Here is a 19,835-nt window from a genome sequence, read left to right as displayed (position 1 = left end):
AGCAGCTGGTGGCCACACCAGATACTGACTGGTACTTTTGATTTTGAGCCTCCCTTCATTCAGGGACACATTGTGAAACATTTTTAGTTTATGTCTTATGGTGTTGACTCTTTTACTGTTCATACAAATATTTACACATTAAGTGTACTGAAAGTAAAAACAGTTGAAAGTCAGAGGACGTTTCTTTTTTTGCTGAGTATATATAATTCATTAAGACCATGTAAGCAAAACCCATAATTGCTAAGGAAGGAGGGGAAGGTAAAGAAAGCGATCACAAGATGGAAATTTTGTGGAAATATGAGAGTGCTGTTCATGTGACTGATCTCGCTAATATGTACAGCATGTCGAAATCCACCATCTTGACAATTTTACAAAAAAAAATTTGCATAAGGAGGCTCCTTCTAAACAGTAACCACCTTCTGTTTCATTCTCCTCCTCCTCCCTTCCTGCAGCCCAAAGATGTCAAATTAAATGGTGAGTACAGTATGAAATTGTTGTTTCTAGAATAGAATGCCTTTTATTGTCACTATACACATCTACAATGAGATTAAAAGCAGCTCCTTCAGTGCAGAAAAAAAGTTCTGTATAGGGCTTGTATGGTTGTTTTTTTAGCCTTAGCATAACGCCGGATCTGCGGCCCTGCTTCTGCTTTCTTTCCCTCCTCTGTCTGTGTCGTCTCCTAGACCCGAAAACAATCCACGGAGAGTCCGCTGGTCTCGTTATGTTGTCTGGGATGTTGTGCATGTCATAAAAAACACTCGAAACAGGTGTCTTGCTCTGGACACTGATGTCTATAAGGTTGTGACGGGTGTAGTGGATGTTCGCCGAGCCGATCGTGCACAAACAAGGAAAAAAGATACACTTTTAAGGAAATTTAGAAAATTTTGCTTGGAGAAGGGGGTCGACTTAAATACCAGTCATTGGCAAATACATGTAATTTAGTGGGTAGAGAAGGGGGTTGGCTAATATACCGAGTCGGCTTGTATTCCGGCATCTACGGTATGTGTGTTATCCTGAGGCACCACATTTTTATGCTGGGCAAGTGATTCTGGGCCAGTGTGTTGCAGAAACTTTCCATTCCTTAATGGGCTGTCTGATATCCCCTTGCTTGTGAGAACACAACTGTCAATAGCTGCTACAGCTTGAGGAGAAATCAAAGAAGGCAAGGGGCACACCTTTCTACAGCTCTGCTCCAGCTGTGGAAATGAGTGCACCCCCACTCCCACCTTCCCCCAAGGAATTGGACAGAAGGCCACAATATTCATGAAATAAATAAAGACTTTCCATAAACCTTTTAAAATACATTCTGAAGACTGTTTAGTTGTCCAGAGTTCATTTTGTAAGCAGCAGACATGGGGTATGCATTTTTACAGCTCTGCTCCAGCTGGGGCAGTAAGTGTTACTTCCAATGGATAGGACAGAAGGGCACAGTGGAGAAAGAAGTGATAAAAGATTTCCTAGATTCTTTTAAATAGATTGACCTCAATTTTAGCAGTCCTTTGTTTATTTTGTAAACAGAAGAGCATTTCAGTGACAAAAGTTCAGCAGTGGAGTGGATGGAGAGGCATATTAAATATGAAATAAAAATACAGTATAAGAATGTCTGCGGTCTTTTAGATTACATTTTGAACAATTTCAGCTATACAATGTTCATTTTGCAAGCAGCTTACAGGGATACACATTTCTTAGCTGTGGAAATAAATTTCTCGTCTGGTGGAAGGGATGAAGGGGCACAGTAGAGGTTTATGTGCAATAGAATACTGCCTGGCAGGTTTATTAACACTAGAATTAGATAGATACATACTCTATTAATCCCAAGGGGAAAATTTACATACTGCAGCAGCATACTGATAAAGAGCAATATTAAATTAAAGAATGATAAAAAAAGCAGGTATAACAGACAATTACCAAAGCATATGAAAAAACTTGTAAACCCGGCCCACCTTAAATCCCTTCGCACCTCTCTGCTACCTTCTTTTGTCTTATAAATGTGTCAATAAGCGCAAGCAGCCTGCTATACCATTCCCCCCATAACCACAGAAACGGCAAGAAGATCTTCCAGTTCCAGCCTTGATTTCCTGGGAGTGAGCTACCTGGAGTTTTATAGGGCAAATAATTTGATGTGTGGTCCGTGTCTAGAGCAATCTATGTAAACACATTGTTAAAACAGAAACTTTTTCATGTTTTAGTAATAAATAACAAAATGTAGACATGAACTGTATAATGTGTGAAGGCTGAAGTCCAAATATCAAATAAACACTTTCAGAAAAGGTATAAAGACAATACGACAGCTTTCATGGTGTAGCGGTAAGAACTGCTGACTTATAATTTAGAGGTTGCGAGTTCGAAACCAGCTCCCTTGTACATTTACTGTTTTGAGTAGTGAGCTGCTCTTATTGTTAATATTATACAATAAAAATACACATTTATTTTGTGTATGTAATAGCCACTGTAAATTCATAGTACAGTGGTACCTTGAGATACGAGTTTAATTCCGTGACCGAGCTTGTAAGTCAAAATGCTCGTATCTCAAATCAATTTTCCCAGTTGAAATTAATTGAAATGAGATTAATTTGTGCCAGCCCCAAAAAAAACACCCCAATTTTTTGTTAAATGTTTTCAACATAAGAAAAATGTATTTATAATGAACAAATATTGTATACAAACAAAATAAAACCTAATACATAAAAGAGAATCTAAAGAAATAAACAGATGTTGGCGGAGCTGATTAGTGTACTGTAATGTTTTTTCTTTCACTTCACTTTTGCTTAACTTAATTTTCTTCTTCACTATTTTTTTTCTTTTTTTTGCCACGCTTTCATCACTTTCTTTCGCAGGGTGTTTCAATAGGAACCTGTCCTAGGAGCTTTGTTTCTTCCTCCCCTTTAGAATGTTTCTGAAGTGAGTTAGGCAAGTGTCACTAATTAGTGCTGCTGCATGACCAGTTGCAACTTTTTCAGGACGTTTCTTTTCAATAAAGTCCGAAAGTTTTTCCTACACTGTTAATCAGGGCTGGGGGTGGCTACGGAAATTGAACTCAGGTGTGATACACCACAGTTCGGTTATTTTTTAACAAGGGGGCAATTACTTTTTCACACAGGGCCATGAATGTTTGGATTTTTTTTCTCCCTAAATATTAAAAACCATCATTTAAAAACTGCATTTTGTGTTTACTTGTGTTATATTTGACTAATGGTTAAATGTGTTTGATGATCAGAAACATTTTGTGTGACAAACATGCAAAAGAATAAGAAATCAGGAAGGGGGCAAATAGTTTTTCACACCACTGTATACGACATGTGTACCTGTTGCAATGTACACACTTCTCTCTGTGCTGTGGTTACTATTATATTGAAGGGGCGCCTGACACTGCCTGAGTCTGCCTTCCTGGAGTAAGCAGCGGTCTTGGAACAGAAGCTTGTCAATGTTGCATCCTCTTTTGCTTTATCCATCGCCTTTTTTTGTAAGAAGCGACAACGAAGTTCCTCTGCACGGTGATCAAAGAACACTCTTCTATTCTCAGTGGACCCGTGCGTGTCTTGCACAGTACAGGTGCATTGATCGCCACCAAGTCAAGCATGTTGTAGCACACAGCAACCGGCCACTTGCATGCTCCTGGTTGCACTGAATAAGCTCACGTCTTCTGGTCCATGATGTCAGTGCAGCACTGGGGATAGAAAAGAAAGAGACAAATATATACGACATTTTAAAGAAATTGTTTTATGACCTAAATAGTACCAATCAGAAAACATCATTGCACTAATGCAATATTATTTGAAAACGAACAGCGTCAGATCGGGTGTAAATTTATGGCATTTGTAAAAGTTGGCTTTTTTACTTTTATTCTGTCAGTCATGTTCACACTCTCCCTTCCTGATCTGACCCTAACTAACAGTGCCAGCATATATTTAATAATTAATAATATTCCCTCAGGTGTTATATCAGCAAGCAATTCAATTCAGCAAGCAGGTCCCATCGGGAGTCTTTGGAGATTAGGGAGGAGGTTCGCCGCCCCCGCCTCTACTTCTTTAGCGGCGGGACTCCGGCACACACCGAACCCCCACCTACTTCGTGCCCCCTCCTCCATCGGAATGACGCCGTCGCGTTGAGATTCCAGATGCTCCTCCTCCAGCCGTTGTCTCTCAGTGAGCAGCGGGCCCAGGTCAAAGTCACTCTCGCTCAAGCTCGCCTTGCCGTCGTCCCAGGAATCGCCATGCTTAGGCCAGCAACGCAGATCCAGTATATCGCCATCTAAGAAGTAGGCATACGGAATAGATGTAAAACATTCCCAGGGCAAATCACCTCTTTGTGTACCCCATTTCCAAAATGGATTAAATTCATTTTGTTCCTCAAAATTCTACACAGAACAAATAAACATTTTTCACATTGTCATTATGAGGTGGTGTGTGTAGAATTCCAAGGAAAAAAATGAATTTAATCCATTTTGGAATAAGGCTGTAACATAACAAAATGTGGAAAAAGTGATGCGCTGTAAATACTTTCCGGATGCACTGTATGTAGTGAGTGTATGAGTGGTTTGACAAGATGATGATTGAGTTGATTTTAATGTTATTAAGCAACACGGGAAATGTTATTTAACAGACTTTGCATGTTAATGTGTATTTACATTACATAGAAACTGGTGTTACTGCTGTGCTGTGTTGAAAATATTTATACTTACCTGCAAAAAAATATTTTTCAGAAAATTTTTCATAGAATTTTGTCAACCTAATTATTTTTAAGCCATCTTACAATTTTTATCTTTCTGCATTTTATATTTGGTATCTGTTTAAATTTTATGCCAATAGCCAGGGTGTTCACTAGCTATAACATTTTTGTGACACACCTTCCCAATCTGATAATACCACCTCTTTCATATATGTGTTAGATGAAAAATGGGAGAATGTAATTTTCCTAAGGAGGTTTTGCACTGTCTGAGTGTGTTGCAGTTTAGGGGTTTTGTCCAGTTGGAAGTTGCATGCAGTCAATGAGTTTCCCTTTTTGCTGTTTTATTGCTGTCAGTTTTTTTGTTGGGATGCTGGGGGGATTCTCCATTGTGTTTTTTGCGCAGTCAAAGACATGTGGGTGTCCTCTTTAAAGTTCTCAGGCTGTTTGCAATTATTTGGAACACAGAATGGGAGGAAGACTTGCTGGGCTTTCAAAGAAGGTTTTGAGGATGTCAGGAAACGGGGGCTAAAGCTCTCGATGCCCCCCCGAAACAGCACTGCTACATGTAATGGAGTCTAGCACTTGTTTGATACTCAGAAAAATGAATAAAATTGAGCCAGTATTGAGAAACATCTCAAAGACTACATCATTTCTTAAATATGTGTTAGTCATGTGATTTCACAAAGGTAGCCTTAAATTTAGGAAAAATGATTGTGTTTGTATTTGTTTCGGGGAAAGTAAAGGATTAATAATTTGTGACAGATTAAATTTAAAAATTACTTTTCCATTTAATATTACTTTTCAGTAAGTGCTATTAATCAGATAATGTCTCCATCATATACTGATGATGTTTCACAAGCTTAAATGACACAATCCTGACAAAGTAACTTGCTGACATAACTGATTTTAAAATTGTTACAAAAACATTAAAGCATTAAAGACCCTGTGTGAATGAAAATATCATTAATAATATTTCTGTAGTATAGTTTGTGTGGCATTGTTAAAATAATTGTTTAGGATTTGTTCTAAGTAGTATTTACTTTTTAGTTGCAGAATAGTACATGTTGGAAAGTAAATTTAGTACATGCACATAGTAAGATAATGATCATGGAATTCTTTATAAAAACCTATGCTGTAATCACCCCACAAACCCTTAAAGTCTTGCAGGTTTTTTATTTTGGGGTGAAATTGAGGCCTTTCCTAATTATTACCTATATTTTCTAGTTCCCGGTGAAAATAATACAAATTGTCTGATCTTTAAAGAAAATTGCTTTTTGTCATTAAGGCATGTGACTGCAGGGAAACTTTCCTGTAGCTTTCTAATTATTTTTAGAAATACTAGGATAAGAAATAAATAAGATTAAATGATTGGTAACTGTTCTTTCCTGACAAACTTTTATTTATCTATTTTAATTTTCTAGAGCTGAAAGTACTAAAAGTTTACATTGAGTTTTCCCTTGATCAGCCAAAAGGAGGGCTTCATTTTGTTGTACCAGATGTAGAAGGCAGCATAGCAGAGCGAGGAGCTCATGTATTTTCATGTGGATACCAGAATTCAACAAGGTAACAGATCCATCAAATTCATACATATTTTTACATTTGTAAATTTGTAGCATTTTTTTATTCTGTGTAATTGGTTAAGATGACATATATAGAAATAAAACATTCGTAGTTAATGAATGTATTGTATATTTGCAATCTGTAGATTATAAAATTATAATTTAATCATTACATTGATATTTCTGTAATTTAAATTTAAATTTTTCTTTCTTTAATAGTAGAAAATGTATAAAATATAAATGCAAGTAATATTGAAGATATAAGAAGTCTAAAGAGATTATAGAAAACTGAAAACTTTAGTACCTAAAAAGTTTCTTCTTCATTTGGCTGCTCCCGTTACGGGTTGCCACAGCGGATCATCTTCTTCCATATCTTTCTGCCCTCTGCATCTTGTTCTGTTACACCCATCACCTGAATGTCCTCTCTCACTACATCCATAAACCTTTGCTTAGGCCTTCCTCCTTTCCTCTTCCCTGGCATCTCTATCCTTAGCATCCTTCTCCCAATATACCCACCATCTCTCCTCTGCACATGTCTAAACCAACGCAATCTTGCTTCTTTGACTTTGTCTCCCAACCGTCCAACTTGTGCAGACCCTGTAATGTACTCATTTCTAATCCTATCCATCCTCGTCACACCCAATGCAAATCTTAGTTTCTTTAACTCTGCCACTGAGCTCCCTAGTTGGAATAAGTTCTTTTGTAATTGCGGCGTGTTAAGTAACCGAAAAACTATATAGATATAAAATTACAAGGCGATTTTCCCTCCCATAGTAATACGGTGGTAAAAATCACATAAGAGAAAATAACGTGGCTTTCTTTAATGACAATTATTGCTGCCTTACAGACGAAAGGAAGCCATGGCAAGACTTTATCAAGGTGGGTCTCAATGTATACAGTCTGCCATTTTTCGTTGCTGTGCTGGAAGGGTTTTCAGGACGGATGACGATATCACCCATCTGTTGGCTTCGAGGTTTTTGGCTGCTGTCCAAGTCTTTTATACTGGTTTCTCCACGTGCAGTCCTTTACTTAGGTTCCAAACAAGGGAAGGAGAGGATTCAATTTCATCTTTAACATTCAGAAATAGTACAATTCCCATTTTCGTAGTTGTCCCCTTCTCTCTTAAATGCTTGCCTAGCAGTTCTAAATGCTGAGAGCCCTTGTGTGCTAACTTTGGCCTGGCCTGTACATTTGAGTGGATTTTTGTACAGAGCACAGTGACATTAAACTTATATTCTTATTACAGCCACCTCCAGCTCTGTCTTCTGCTTTCTGGTCAGTGCCACTGTCTCCAACTCATATAACATATCTGGTCTCACTACCGTCCTGTAGACCTTCCCTTTCATTCTTTCTGATACCCATCTGTCACAAATCAATCCTGACACTCTTCTCCACCCATTCCACCCTACCTGCACTCTCTTTTTCACCTCTCTTCCACAATCCCCATTACTCTGTACTGTTGATCCCAAGTATTTAAACTCATCCACCTTTGTCAACTCTACAGGGTGGGCCATTTATATGGATACACCTTAATAAAATGGGAATGGTTGGTGATATTAACTTCCTGTTTGTGGCACATTAGTATATGTGAGGGGAGAAACTTTTCAAGATGGGTGGTGACCATGGTGGCCATTTGGAAGTCGGCCATTTTGGATCCAACTTTTGTTTTTTCAATAGGAAGAGGGTCATGTGACACAACAAACCTTTATCAGCCTAACCTGCTGCACATCTTTCCCAGCTTGGTCCCTCTGTTTAGCCATTCGGGACAGGTCCTTTTCTCTCTCTTTAGTGTCCAACCTCCCATACAACTCATCATACACCTTTTCTTTAGCCTTTGCCACCTCTCTCTTCACCTTGCGCATTATCTCCTTGTACTCTTGTCTACTTTCTGAATCTCTCTGACTGTCCCACTTCTTCTTTGCCATCCTGTTCCTCTGTATACTCTCCTGTATTTCCTCATTCCACCACCAGGTTTCCTCCTTCCTCTTTCCAGATGTCACACCAAGCACCCTTCTTGCTGTCACCCTTACTACATCTGCTGTAGTTTCCCAGCTGTCTAGTAACTCTTCACTGACATCCAGTGCCTGTCTCACCTCCTCCCTAAACTCAACCTTGCAGTCTTCCTTTTTCAACTTCCACCATTCGATTCTTGGCTCTGCCTTCATTCTCTTCCTCTTCTTGATCTATAGCATCATCCTACAGACCACCATCCTATGCTGCTTAACTACACTTTCCCCTGTCACCACTTTGCAGTCTTCAATCTCCTTCAGATCAGCTCTTCTGCATAGGATGTAGTCTACCTGTGTGCATCTTCCTCCACTCTTGTACATATACCTATGTTCCTTCCTCTTCTTAAAATACGTATTCACCACAGCCATGTCCATCCTTTTGGCAAACTCCACTATCCTCTGACCTCCTTCATTCCTCTCCTTGACACCATACCTACCCATCATCTCCTCATCTCCACTGTTTCTTTCACCAACATGCCTATTGAAATCGGCTCCAATCACCACTTTCTGTCCCTTGGTTACTATGTTCATCACTTCATCCAACTCACTCCAAAAATCGTCTTTCTCACCCATTGCACAACCAACTTGCGGGGCATATGCACTAACAACATTCATCATCACACCTCCAATTTCCTCCTTCATAATTATTACTCTGCCTGACACTCTTTTTACCTCCAAAACACTCTTGACATACTGTTCCTTCAGATTGACTCCTACCCCATTTCTCCACCTATCCATGCCATAATAGAACAATTTGAATCCACCTCAGATCCACCTCCACCAATTTGAATCCACCTTCCGATCCAAAGGTATGGAAGGTAGCAATACAGCAAATTCACTCTAGCTACATATAAGCAAAGCATACAATTATTCAACTTAAAATTTATATGAAGCGCATCTGTCTCGTTAAATATTTCCAGGGCAACATCCAACCTTCAAATGTTGCAAGTTCCAGCCTCATTGGGCCATATATTTTGGGCATGTAGCAAATTAACATAATTTTGGAGAAAAATATTTAATTGCTTTTCAGTCAACTTTTGTGTCACAATCCCTCTTAATCCACTAGCAGCTATTTTAGGTATGCTTCCAGTTGGGTTTAAAGTGGAGAAGGACAAACAATCTGTAATTACCTTTACTTCACTTTTGGCACGTAGACTTATCTTGTATAACTATATATATAGCTTTTAAGTCAGTGGATAACTGATGTTATATACTGTACAGTATTATCTAAAATTGGATAAAGTTAAATTCTCACTTGGAGGGCTGTAGAAATCTTTTTTCAAAATTTGGCAAGATCTGATCAATACCATTTTAGAATAAGTATTTAAATTGAGGATGTGGATTCTCATCCCTCATTTTTCAATGTACAGTGAACCCTCGTTTATCACGGTTAATCCGTTCCAGACTCTACCGTGATAAATGAATTTTCACCAAGTAGGATTCTTTATTTATAAATCGAATATTTTCGCAGTATAGAAAACCTGTTTACGACCTTCTAAATACGTTTTTTAACATTATTAAAGCCCTCTAGACATGAAATAACACTCTTTAGTCACCATTACACTCGTATTATCCAATATATTAGACAAAATAAGAGAAAATAAGACATATTAGACGTTACAAATATAATATTATTACTAGGCTAACCCATCTTTTAAGGCGACCGACTTTTAGCCTCAATTTGTGTGTGATCCATGTGAACATCAGGCATGTAAGTGTAGGGAATGAGAACATCAAAGTGCCCATTCATAACATCTCCCGAAAACCAAAGTTGTTTTATCCCCTCGAGTGTCTGTCCAAAGTCGTACAATGTCAGCCCGAATCTGTACCGTTAAAGATGGAGTTTCATGCACTAAATAAGCTATAGATGAGAATAAGCAAGCACCATCTCCCCTGATATTTACTACGCGGTGAAGCATTTGTACTCCATCAACATGAATTATTTCCAGAGACATAATTTTGTCTATTTTCCCAGCGCATCGTGCACAAAAGCAAGGGAATGATGACAGCACCAGCACTCTGCTCACATCGCGTCGCTTCGTACGGCAAGCCGCAAGTAGTAAGTCTGTGATAAGCGGAATACCACTACGCTTTGCACTCACTGGACGGAAGGACAATCCCGACGGCTTTTATAGTAGATTTTTGTACTGTACATTTAATTACACACACACAGTTCTTACACACAACCACTAACCTATGAAGGCACGACCTCAGTAGGAGAGTCTTCAGGTGGTGCAGTATCTTCAGAAGGTGCGTCGTTGTCTTCTTCCGCTGAAGGAGTACTAGGAGTAGGCAGTTGGTGTCTTGTGCGCGGCTGAAGAGCATCTTGATAGGCAGTTGCTGGCGCTGTCTTTTCATATGCGTGAGGAGGCTTTTGTAGGGTATTGCCATCTTTGATCATATCCAAGAGTTTCACCTTCTCCTGGATAGTAAGCATCTTCCTTCGGCGCCTAGTTTTATTGTCAGAAGGCTTAGAAAAAGCAACACGTTTAGGGGCCATCGTGGGGACTAGATAAAAGTTCTCAGAAAGCGCATGCGTAGTGACGTAAGCGTGTATGAGAAAAAATCATGATAGAGTGAAGCCGTGAAAGTCGAAGCATGATATAGCGAGGGATCACTGTATTTATTTTTATTCATTTATTTATCTATTGACTCATTTTAACTAACTTAAAGTTTTATTCTACTGACCTCGCTCTCTTTCTCATGGATGGGAATCAATTTGTTTCGAAGCTAGTTTTGCTCTATTAGATATGTAAAATAACAGCACAGAATGTAATATGAAGATATTGTTCACCATTGGGTTGCCATGTATCCATTCCGGAAGCAGACCAATGAGCAAGACCTTCTCCTTACCTTGAGAGAATAGTGCCAGGAATCTGTGAGAATGTAATTGATTTTTGTTAACTTTTATTATCACAAGGATACCTCATAAAGATGAAGCATATTTTTTTAAATTGAATTCTTTGTCACTATTAAGTCTTTAAAAAAGTAAAAGCCTCATTTTGGAACACAATTTCAAGTGGTAAATTAATATATGCCATGATTGTGAAGAAATAATGCCAAATATATCCTTATTCTGCAAAGCCTGATATATATGAAATAGTAACATTAATTTTTTTTTTTTTTAATCTAGAAAAGTGTTTTTTAAAATAAAAAGTAAAATTGAGAAATACAGTTTGCAGATATGTTTTTGTTATCAATTTTTTATTGATAAAATGAAAAAGGAATACAGCAAAAGAAAAACAACAATAACTGATTTTTGGGTTATATGAAAACAAACACAAAACACCTACCCCAGCCTATCTGAGACTAATTAAACAGAAACACAGTAAGAGAGAGAAAATAGAAAAGAGTCGATGTGTAAACTGGCATCCATTTTTTGCATCATTTTTGATTCACAGGGCATTTATGGCAAATTAATGATCACAATTTTTTAACAAAAGCATCCATTTTGGACAGCATTTGGATCATTTCAAATGGCTTGTTCCCCCCTAAAACCCCCCCCAACGGCAACAATTTTAGAACCTTTATATTGTGATAGGAAAAAATAGTTTCAATCAATGTTTAAGCATAGATGTACTTTGTTTTTCCCACAGTATACATTTGAAAAGTGTTTTCTTTTACATTCCTTCCATTTCTGTTGGGTTTCCCATGTTGGGAAATGACCAATGACATCCTTTCTCACTTTAGGAGGTACACTAGAAATTGACATTTTCAGGGTGGTTTTGCTTCTAGCTCTGTAGAGGATAGTGATCTGCCACACTTGATCTTGCCCTTTTCTGCACTTGTGAGAGTACCAACATACGCCCGAAACCTGCACAGAGCCCTGGGTTTCTTCAAGGACTCCAGCATCTTCTGGTGTCTTCTGTAGAGGTTCCATACAATGGTATCTGCCACTGTAATAGAGTGTAGGTGTACATGCACCATCTCCGGGATTTGAAGCTGAATTTGTAAAGTGCAGGCAGGAAGTTAAGGAGATCAAAACCTCCCATGAATTTATTGTACTTGTCAACAGTGGCTGCTCTGGGAACCATTATGTATGTTTTGGATTTTCAGTCCTACCATTCTACTTCCCCCTTTGATTTAATACCAACAAAAGATGAGAGCAGGTTTCATGACTTTGTTTTCACACCCTCTTACAATGATATTTTCCTGGTTAACTGTAAAATCCAGTGATCCTCTTCCCATTTTTTCAAATCTTTTTCATCAGTCATACGGAAGTCTTTTACCCTGTTCATTCAGATTGTGCTGATGAAGTAGATTCCTATTTTCTTTCAGGTGTGATGTAAAATAATTCTCTGCAAAATCTTTGTGATTTTTTTTTTCCTGCTTGGAAGAGTTGATTTTGTTTTTAGGACAATGTATCCAGTAACACCAACATCTGATTTCTCTATATCTGTGTGTTGTTTACATTAACAACAATCAATAAATAAAGAAAGTGACTTTCTCCAGCACTTGCCCACCTCTTCAATCCCCATTTGTGAGATTTTGCTGGCATGTAGACACACAGATGAGATTTGTACATGGCACCGAATTTAATTTTTTTGGTGGTATGGAATGAAATGTATGTTAGTTTTTGTAACCATAGTCTGAGGTTCCATATTTTATCTTTCTTTGTATCATCAGACACACTGAGGTTGAATCAGTGGCAGCAGCTTTAGTATTCAATCTCAAGACATTGCATTACTAATTGTAGCACGCTTATCTCCCAATAGCCATTTACACTGGTTATCTGTACTAAACCTATATGCAGGTACATGCCAAGAATTGCTCAATAAATTGCTAATTTTATTTGACAGTTATCTGTACTGATTTTGCCTGTTTCTGTACACTGTACAAGTTTGTTTTACAATTTCATGCATCATTTCATCAGTAACAAAATACATGAAATAAATGTATGGTGTGTGACCTTTTTTCAGAGGTTTGATCAAAACATTCATAAAACTCAATGCCTGGGGGGATCTAATTCCACTTTTCATCTGTACTTTCCTTTTCACTTTGCCCTTTGCTGATGGTGTTTTTGGGCCCTCTGCTCCTGTGCTCATCTGGTCTACACTTTCATCTTGCATTTTTTCCTCAACACTACTAGTTCAGTTTCCCTGAAACATTGCATTAAGAGTCCATTCCTTATTATCATCATCCTTATTTTGCCCTAACTGCATGTGCCAGGCATCTTCAATGCTGTACTTTTTTGCCACTTAAATTACCCACCAAAATCACATTATTGTATATTCTGAATTTGTTCTTTGAATTGGTCAATGAAACAAACAGATTTAAAAAGTACATGTCATTGTTTTATTAAAAAGTGATGCGACAATTATTAGCAAGTGAACCACTGCAACTGTTCCAAGTTCATCTGTAAATATATCATAAAATGGCATTTCAATCTATAATTTAATAATCAAAAATTTAGTTTTTCATTGTTGTAAATATATAATGCATTTTGGATTATGAGATGCAATATAAAAACGGTTTGGGGCTATACCCTTTATACCTGCAGTATCATATTAGAAACACACATTTTCAAAACTATTTTACTATAAATTCTAGTATAAAATAATAAGTATTTATAAGTTGTTTCGAGCCAATTAAACTTCATCTTGAAATATTGGTAACAATCTAAATATTTTTTCACTTGTTTTTTTTTTAAATGGGGCAAAGATTTCCCCAAAACATTTGTCTGCGTCTTCACCTCAAGACAACAATTTTACAATAGCATTTAAAAGCTGTCTTTTTCATGTATTGCAGATATTCCAGCAGATGGCATTACACATACCTATTTTTATACAGCTGGCTTTTCTGGAACATTTTGAGTGTATTAATGTTGTACATATCTAAGAATCATCAAGTAGCAAATATAATACAAATGACCTGATTGAGACTACAGAAAAAAATAAATCGTTACATTTATATTTCTGACCATCACTTAAGCGACAGAACACATTATTTACTTATTCGGCATGCCTAGATGGCATGTATTCCTGCCTCAGTTCTTAACTTTACAATGAAGTTTTCATAGTTTGATTAATAATTTTATAATGCAAACATCTCTTATCTGTTTTCAACTCTGGCATGATGTATTATTATAGGCTGTACATAATGAAACTGACTTTTAAATAAATTAATCCTCATTGAAACTGAAATACATGATCACACTCTTGTTACTGTATTACAGATTTTGACCATGTCTTTATCTATTAATGATATTTTAACAAACAGCTCCAGTTTTTTCTTACATACTGTATGTCTGGCCCAATTCATGCATGTTCTTCATTTCTTCCACTAAAATCTGAAAAGTGCAGAATGGTAAAAGTTTTGTGCAAAAGAGACAGACATTTCTAAAATACAACTCATTGAAATGGTGGGTATTTCCAAGTCATTTTCTGTGAATGTCTCAGCAGGATGTATTCATGATTTAGAAGTGCCACATTCTGGGGGACCTCCTGACAGATTGACAGTTTAGTATGCTTCAGAGACAGCATTTACTCACCAGTCACTGTGCTTCCTAGAAACATGCGTTAAAACTGATGATTTAACACTTATCTGTTGTCAGCAGCCTCTCATGGGAAAAGGGACTTCACAGCACTTGACAGTAAATTATTTTAAATGATAAATCTTTGCAGTCTTTCTCACATAAAGAAATATAACATTTGAGTGGTGTGGTAATTTTTTCAAAAACCTCCTTTACAAGTAGGGTTGTTGTACTGTTGATGGAAGTGAGTTATGAATGCTGCGTATATTAAGAAGTGATTGCTTGCAACATGTTGCTACTATTTTGAAAAAACAGTTGGGTTAATTTTAGTTTAAGCTTCAGGGGGATAGATATTCTTTCACAGTTTTTAAAGATTCACTACAGATCTTGCACAAATGCAGTTCTTGCTACTGGCAGAACACTTGATTTACTTCATACTTTGATTTTAAACTGTACTACACATTTTAAACTGCAGTGATAATTTAGCTGAAGAAGATAACATAAACATTACAAAGATCAATGCTCATGATTTTTTCAGTAAATTATAACCACTAATAAAAAATGTTTTTAAGCTAATTAAGTGACATTCTTTAAAAGTGAAACTGCTCCTGCGTATAAATTAAAAAAACAACTTATTTAGTTGTTTTGCCCACAGAAACAATGTAAGCATAATTTTAATATGTTAAATCATCATGCATATACGAGGTGTGGCAGAAAAGTAATGAGACTGGCAACACTGCAAGCGATCTGGCAACGCTGCGCTGTTGTCCTTGATAGGGCACGTGTATCAGTACCCTCCCATAGCTCAGTGCGAGTTTCAACTCCTTCTGTTAACTACATGATTTTTGTGACTGCTATTAGCGAAGTTGTGTTTTTGGTTGTGCGTCATGCAAAATGGAACAGCAGAATTTGGAGCAACGTTGTGCCATTGAACGGCAAGTGTGACGTTTGAAAAGTTAAAACAGGCCTATGGGGAACATTCTTTATCCCGAGCTCAAGTTTTTCGCTGCACAAATCATTTTTGGAAGGCAGAAAACACGTTGAAGATGAACACCGTTCAGGGAGGACTTCAACTTTGAAAACCAATGAAAACATCGAACGTGTGAACACTCTCTTGTGAGATCAGACCGTCGTTTAACATTGAGAATGTTGAGTGAACAATTAAATTTGAACAGATTTACCGTTCATCAAATTTTGACTGAACATTTGCACATGCGAAAGGTCTGTGCCAAAATGGTGCCGAAAAACTGCCCCCTCCATAACAGAATTTTTGACCTCAAAAGACATTCCTGTGGTTCCCCAGCCCCCTTATTCACCTGACCTCAGTCCGTGTGACTTTTTCCTTTTCCCTAAACTGAAAAATGTCCTCAAAGGACGTCATTTCGGGAGTTTAGAAAACATCCAAAAGAGTGTAACGGACATGCTGAAGACCATACCGGTTGAAGACTTCCAGCGCTGGTACCAACAGTGGAAACAACGTCTCCATCGGTGTGTAGCTGCCCAAGGGAACTACTTTGAAGGGGATAACATTGATATTTGAAAAAAATAAAAACTTTGGTAAATAAAAAATCAGTCTCATTACTTTTCTGCCACACCTCGTATTCATAATTTATTGAAACAGATGTTTTAGTTAAAAACTTATTTTTATAATGAACACAGAATTAGATGTGACTGAATTTAATTAATTTTAATGAGCTTTTGATTATATTCAGAAATGCACAGTGGCTTATTTTCTCAATTTATAAAATTCTCCATAATTTAATAGTATACTTTCACTTTCTGAAGACAGAAAAATATCGATTATACATATATTGATTGAAAAAAATAATGCAATTAATTGTTTAAGACAAACAGATAATCTTCGGATGAACATAAGGTAACTTCATTTTTTTCAGGAAAGGTATTTTATTTTCACCATCCACAGTGTTTTTTCCGCTAAGTTTACTGACTTTATTTCCTTTTTAACAAGTATTGTGTAATTTATCACCATTGATACTGTAGTTCATTAAGCAGTAGTGCACTGTCGAGTATTACCTTAAATACTGTCATCAGCTGATTGTTTTTTTTTTATTCCAATTATAGATGAATCAGCAAAACTTTATTTGAATACGTTTTGAGCATATGACATTCCCAAAACATCTGACCCAATGAAGCATGTATCTGATTACATTGCTGTCAATTAGGATCTTCACCCTGATGTGTTTTGGACAGTCTAAATCAAGAAACATTTTTGTGATATACAATTTTGAGTTTAGTTAGACTGTTTTAGCACATGGTTGATATAGTTATTTAAAACACAATTCAGTCAAAGTTGTTTTGATATAACTGAAGTATTGCAAAAATAAGCTAAATGATGCTCCTCCAACAATATTTATGCCTATTATGTTCTTTATTTCCACATATGAGAACAAGGTCTAACTTAAGAAGACTAGATTTCTCTTTTTGATGCTGAAACCTAGTGTTCAAAGTCTATGTGATATTCTTTAACCTTGAGCTGTTAGAGCAACCACGAGTACTGAAGAGTTTATTAATAAAACGAATACCATTTAGATTAGGAAATTCGAATAAAGCAGGATTTTTTTAAAGAAGACTTCTGTGGAAAAGGAACATAAAAGATTTTGATAAATTACAGAAAAATAAGTAGTCTAGATTTTGTCATTTATTTTATTGTATTTTGTGCTTTAATAGTTATGGATACCTTCTTGTGTTGTCAATAAATTGTATACGTTATATTTTTTCTTAAAATTAGCGTCTTTGGTTTAGCATCTGAAAAAAAAGTTTAATGGCTAGACCTACTATGATCAGTACAAGGAATGTTGTAGAGCCATTATGCTGTAGCGCAGGGATTCTCAAACTCAGTCCTGGGGGACCCCTGTGGCTGCAGGTTTTTGTTCCAACCAGCCTCTGTTTTTAATTGGACTCCTGGGCTAATTATGTGAACTGTTTCCCAGATTCACTGTTTGGGGAACAATATACAAAATAGAAAACTAAGTTTAGTAAAAAAAAAAAAAAAAGTATTAAAATTTACTAGTAGTTATATGTATTTTTTTCTTTTTAATAGTATTTTCATCTTGATTGTCATTCTACTTTTCTAGGTGTTCTAATTGTTTTATCAATCTGTTATTTACTACTTTGTGGGGCTAACGCTAAAGTAGTTGCTGCCTTTCACGATTGAGTGTTGTTTGCTTGGGTTTCTTCTCTGCTTGTTTTTAATTGTCATTATTAAGATTCAATGAAGGGAGCAAACTGCATAGAGAAAGGGCGAAATATAATAATAAAATAAAGAGTTAAGCATTTAAATCCATAGCAAAAATATAAATATTTCTAAGTTTCTTATAAATGTAAAAATCATTCTGCTTTGTTTTTCTGAATATAGAATAAAAGATAAATAATACCAGCTAATTAAATGAGATCCGTGCTATCAGGTGTTGTCACTAATTAGGAATCTGGTTGGAACAAAGACCTGCAGGCCTAGGGGTCCCCCAGGACCGAGTTTGAGAACCCCTGCTGTAGTGTATATGACTTTCCAAACAACTTTTATAAAGGTTTTTTCTATATCTGCATTTTCAGTAAAAGTGTATTAACTGAATCAAATACATAGTTGTTCATATACAGTATTTACTTCCTTTTATATTATAATATTAGATACTTCAAAGCATAATGCCTCATTAAGTGAGATGATTATTTTATTTTAGGTTTTGGTTTCCATGTGTGGACTCTTATTCTGAACTTTGCACATGGAAGTTGGAGTTCACTGTTGATGCTGCAATGGTAGCAGTATCCTGTGGAGATCTTTTGGAGACAATATATACTCATGACATGAGAAAGAAGACGTTTCATTACCTTCTCACCATACCAACTGCAGCTCCTAATATATCCCTTGCTGTTGGGCCATTTGAAATTCTTGTGGATCCATATATGCATGAGGTAACAATTAAAGCTAAAAATAATAGTAGTAATAAAAGGTCTTTTGTGGATATATGTGTATCAGCGATGGTACTGTTCATTACCTGGTAAAACAGATATTGTCAAAAAAAAGGCAATCTGTATCAAAAACATTTTTTTGAATGGGGAAACAAATTGATGCAGATAAACTGGTGTGGAACTTGGCATTTGGAAAAGGTTGAAATGAAAATGTTGAAATGTTTGGTATCTGTGGTTTGTAAACATTTTCTCCTTTGGTATAACCACAAAGTCGCGGTTCAGAGTTCACAGATTTTTCCTTAGAACCTAACTAATAATTGTTAGCGGAAACCACAAACATCCTCCGCAATTTTTATGGCTTTTTTCGTGGCAATACTGTACTGTAGAGAGAACAGAAAGCAACTGTAGAGAAAACCGCGCCTTGGGGTGGTAAAAGTAGCCAATAGAATTTGAAACTGCAACTCCCAACAGTCCCTGCAGTGGCTCTGATTGGTCTTCTTCTGAGGGTGCTGGGGCTGTTGATATCAAAGGATGTCAGTGCGGCTTTTAAAAAGGGGGCCGATGACCAAAAGCAAAAAAAAAAAGTTTTTGTAATTTGTTTTTCAAGTTCCTGTCTGTCTGCCTTCTGTTGGGTTACCTGTACTTAATTAATTTTGTCCTGGATCGTTTCGTGCGTCTGGATTGTCTGCCTGTGTACATGAGGACTGTAAGTGGATTCTTGGCCATCCTGCACAGAAAGGAGCACTCCTGTACCCGTCCATCCGTCTTCACCATTTCAGGAACTACCGGTAGGACTATCTGTACATTACCATTCGACGTACGGATCTCTGGACTATCTATTTTCATAATTACATTTTATCCGTTACCGTTTTTCATGAACTTTTTCATGGTTTACTGTGTGTGTTTTATTTGTGCTTTGTTGTTTTTAATGTGTAATCGCCGTAAGGGGAACAGGGGTGGTATCTGTGTTTTCATTACATTCTTTATTTGCTGTTTGATTGCTGGTTTGCTTTGTTTTTGTCTCTGTTTGTGAGTGCACGCGGGTTGGATCAAGGCTGGGTGCATCCCAGGAATCTCCACCATAAAAATAAATAAATCACTGTCTTCTCAACAGTGTGAATCTTAGCAGCAGCTGCATCGGTGGGGGATGGGATAGCAGGCTACTTGCTGCCTATGCTAACTGACACATTTGCAATACAGTGA

General features: G+C 36.9%; 1 protein-coding gene across 3 annotated transcripts in view; it reads left to right on the top strand.

Moving 5' to 3' along the window:
• Positions 1 to 19,835, top strand: part of taf2 (TAF2 RNA polymerase II, TATA box binding protein (TBP)-associated factor) — a 379,690-nt gene that overhangs the window by 34,629 nt on the left and 325,226 nt on the right. For all 3 annotated transcript variants that reach the window (XR_005630659.1, XM_039736433.1, XM_039736434.1), the window contains 2 exons: positions 6,090 to 6,231; positions 18,404 to 18,635. Coding sequence is in view for 2 of the 3 variants with exons in the window: in XM_039736433.1 (XP_039592367.1) it covers positions 6,090 to 6,231; positions 18,404 to 18,635 (374 nt within the window). In the remaining variant the exon portion in view is untranslated. The remainder of the gene's footprint in view (positions 1 to 6,089; positions 6,232 to 18,403; positions 18,636 to 19,835) is intronic.

This window comes from Polypterus senegalus, chromosome 15, assembly GCF_016835505.1.
Source record: "Polypterus senegalus isolate Bchr_013 chromosome 15, ASM1683550v1, whole genome shotgun sequence".
Lineage (NCBI taxonomy): Eukaryota > Metazoa > Chordata > Cladistia > Polypteriformes > Polypteridae > Polypterus > Polypterus senegalus.
Note: the sequence above shows the minus strand (reverse complement) of the source record. Positions and strands in the feature narration are given on the sequence as shown.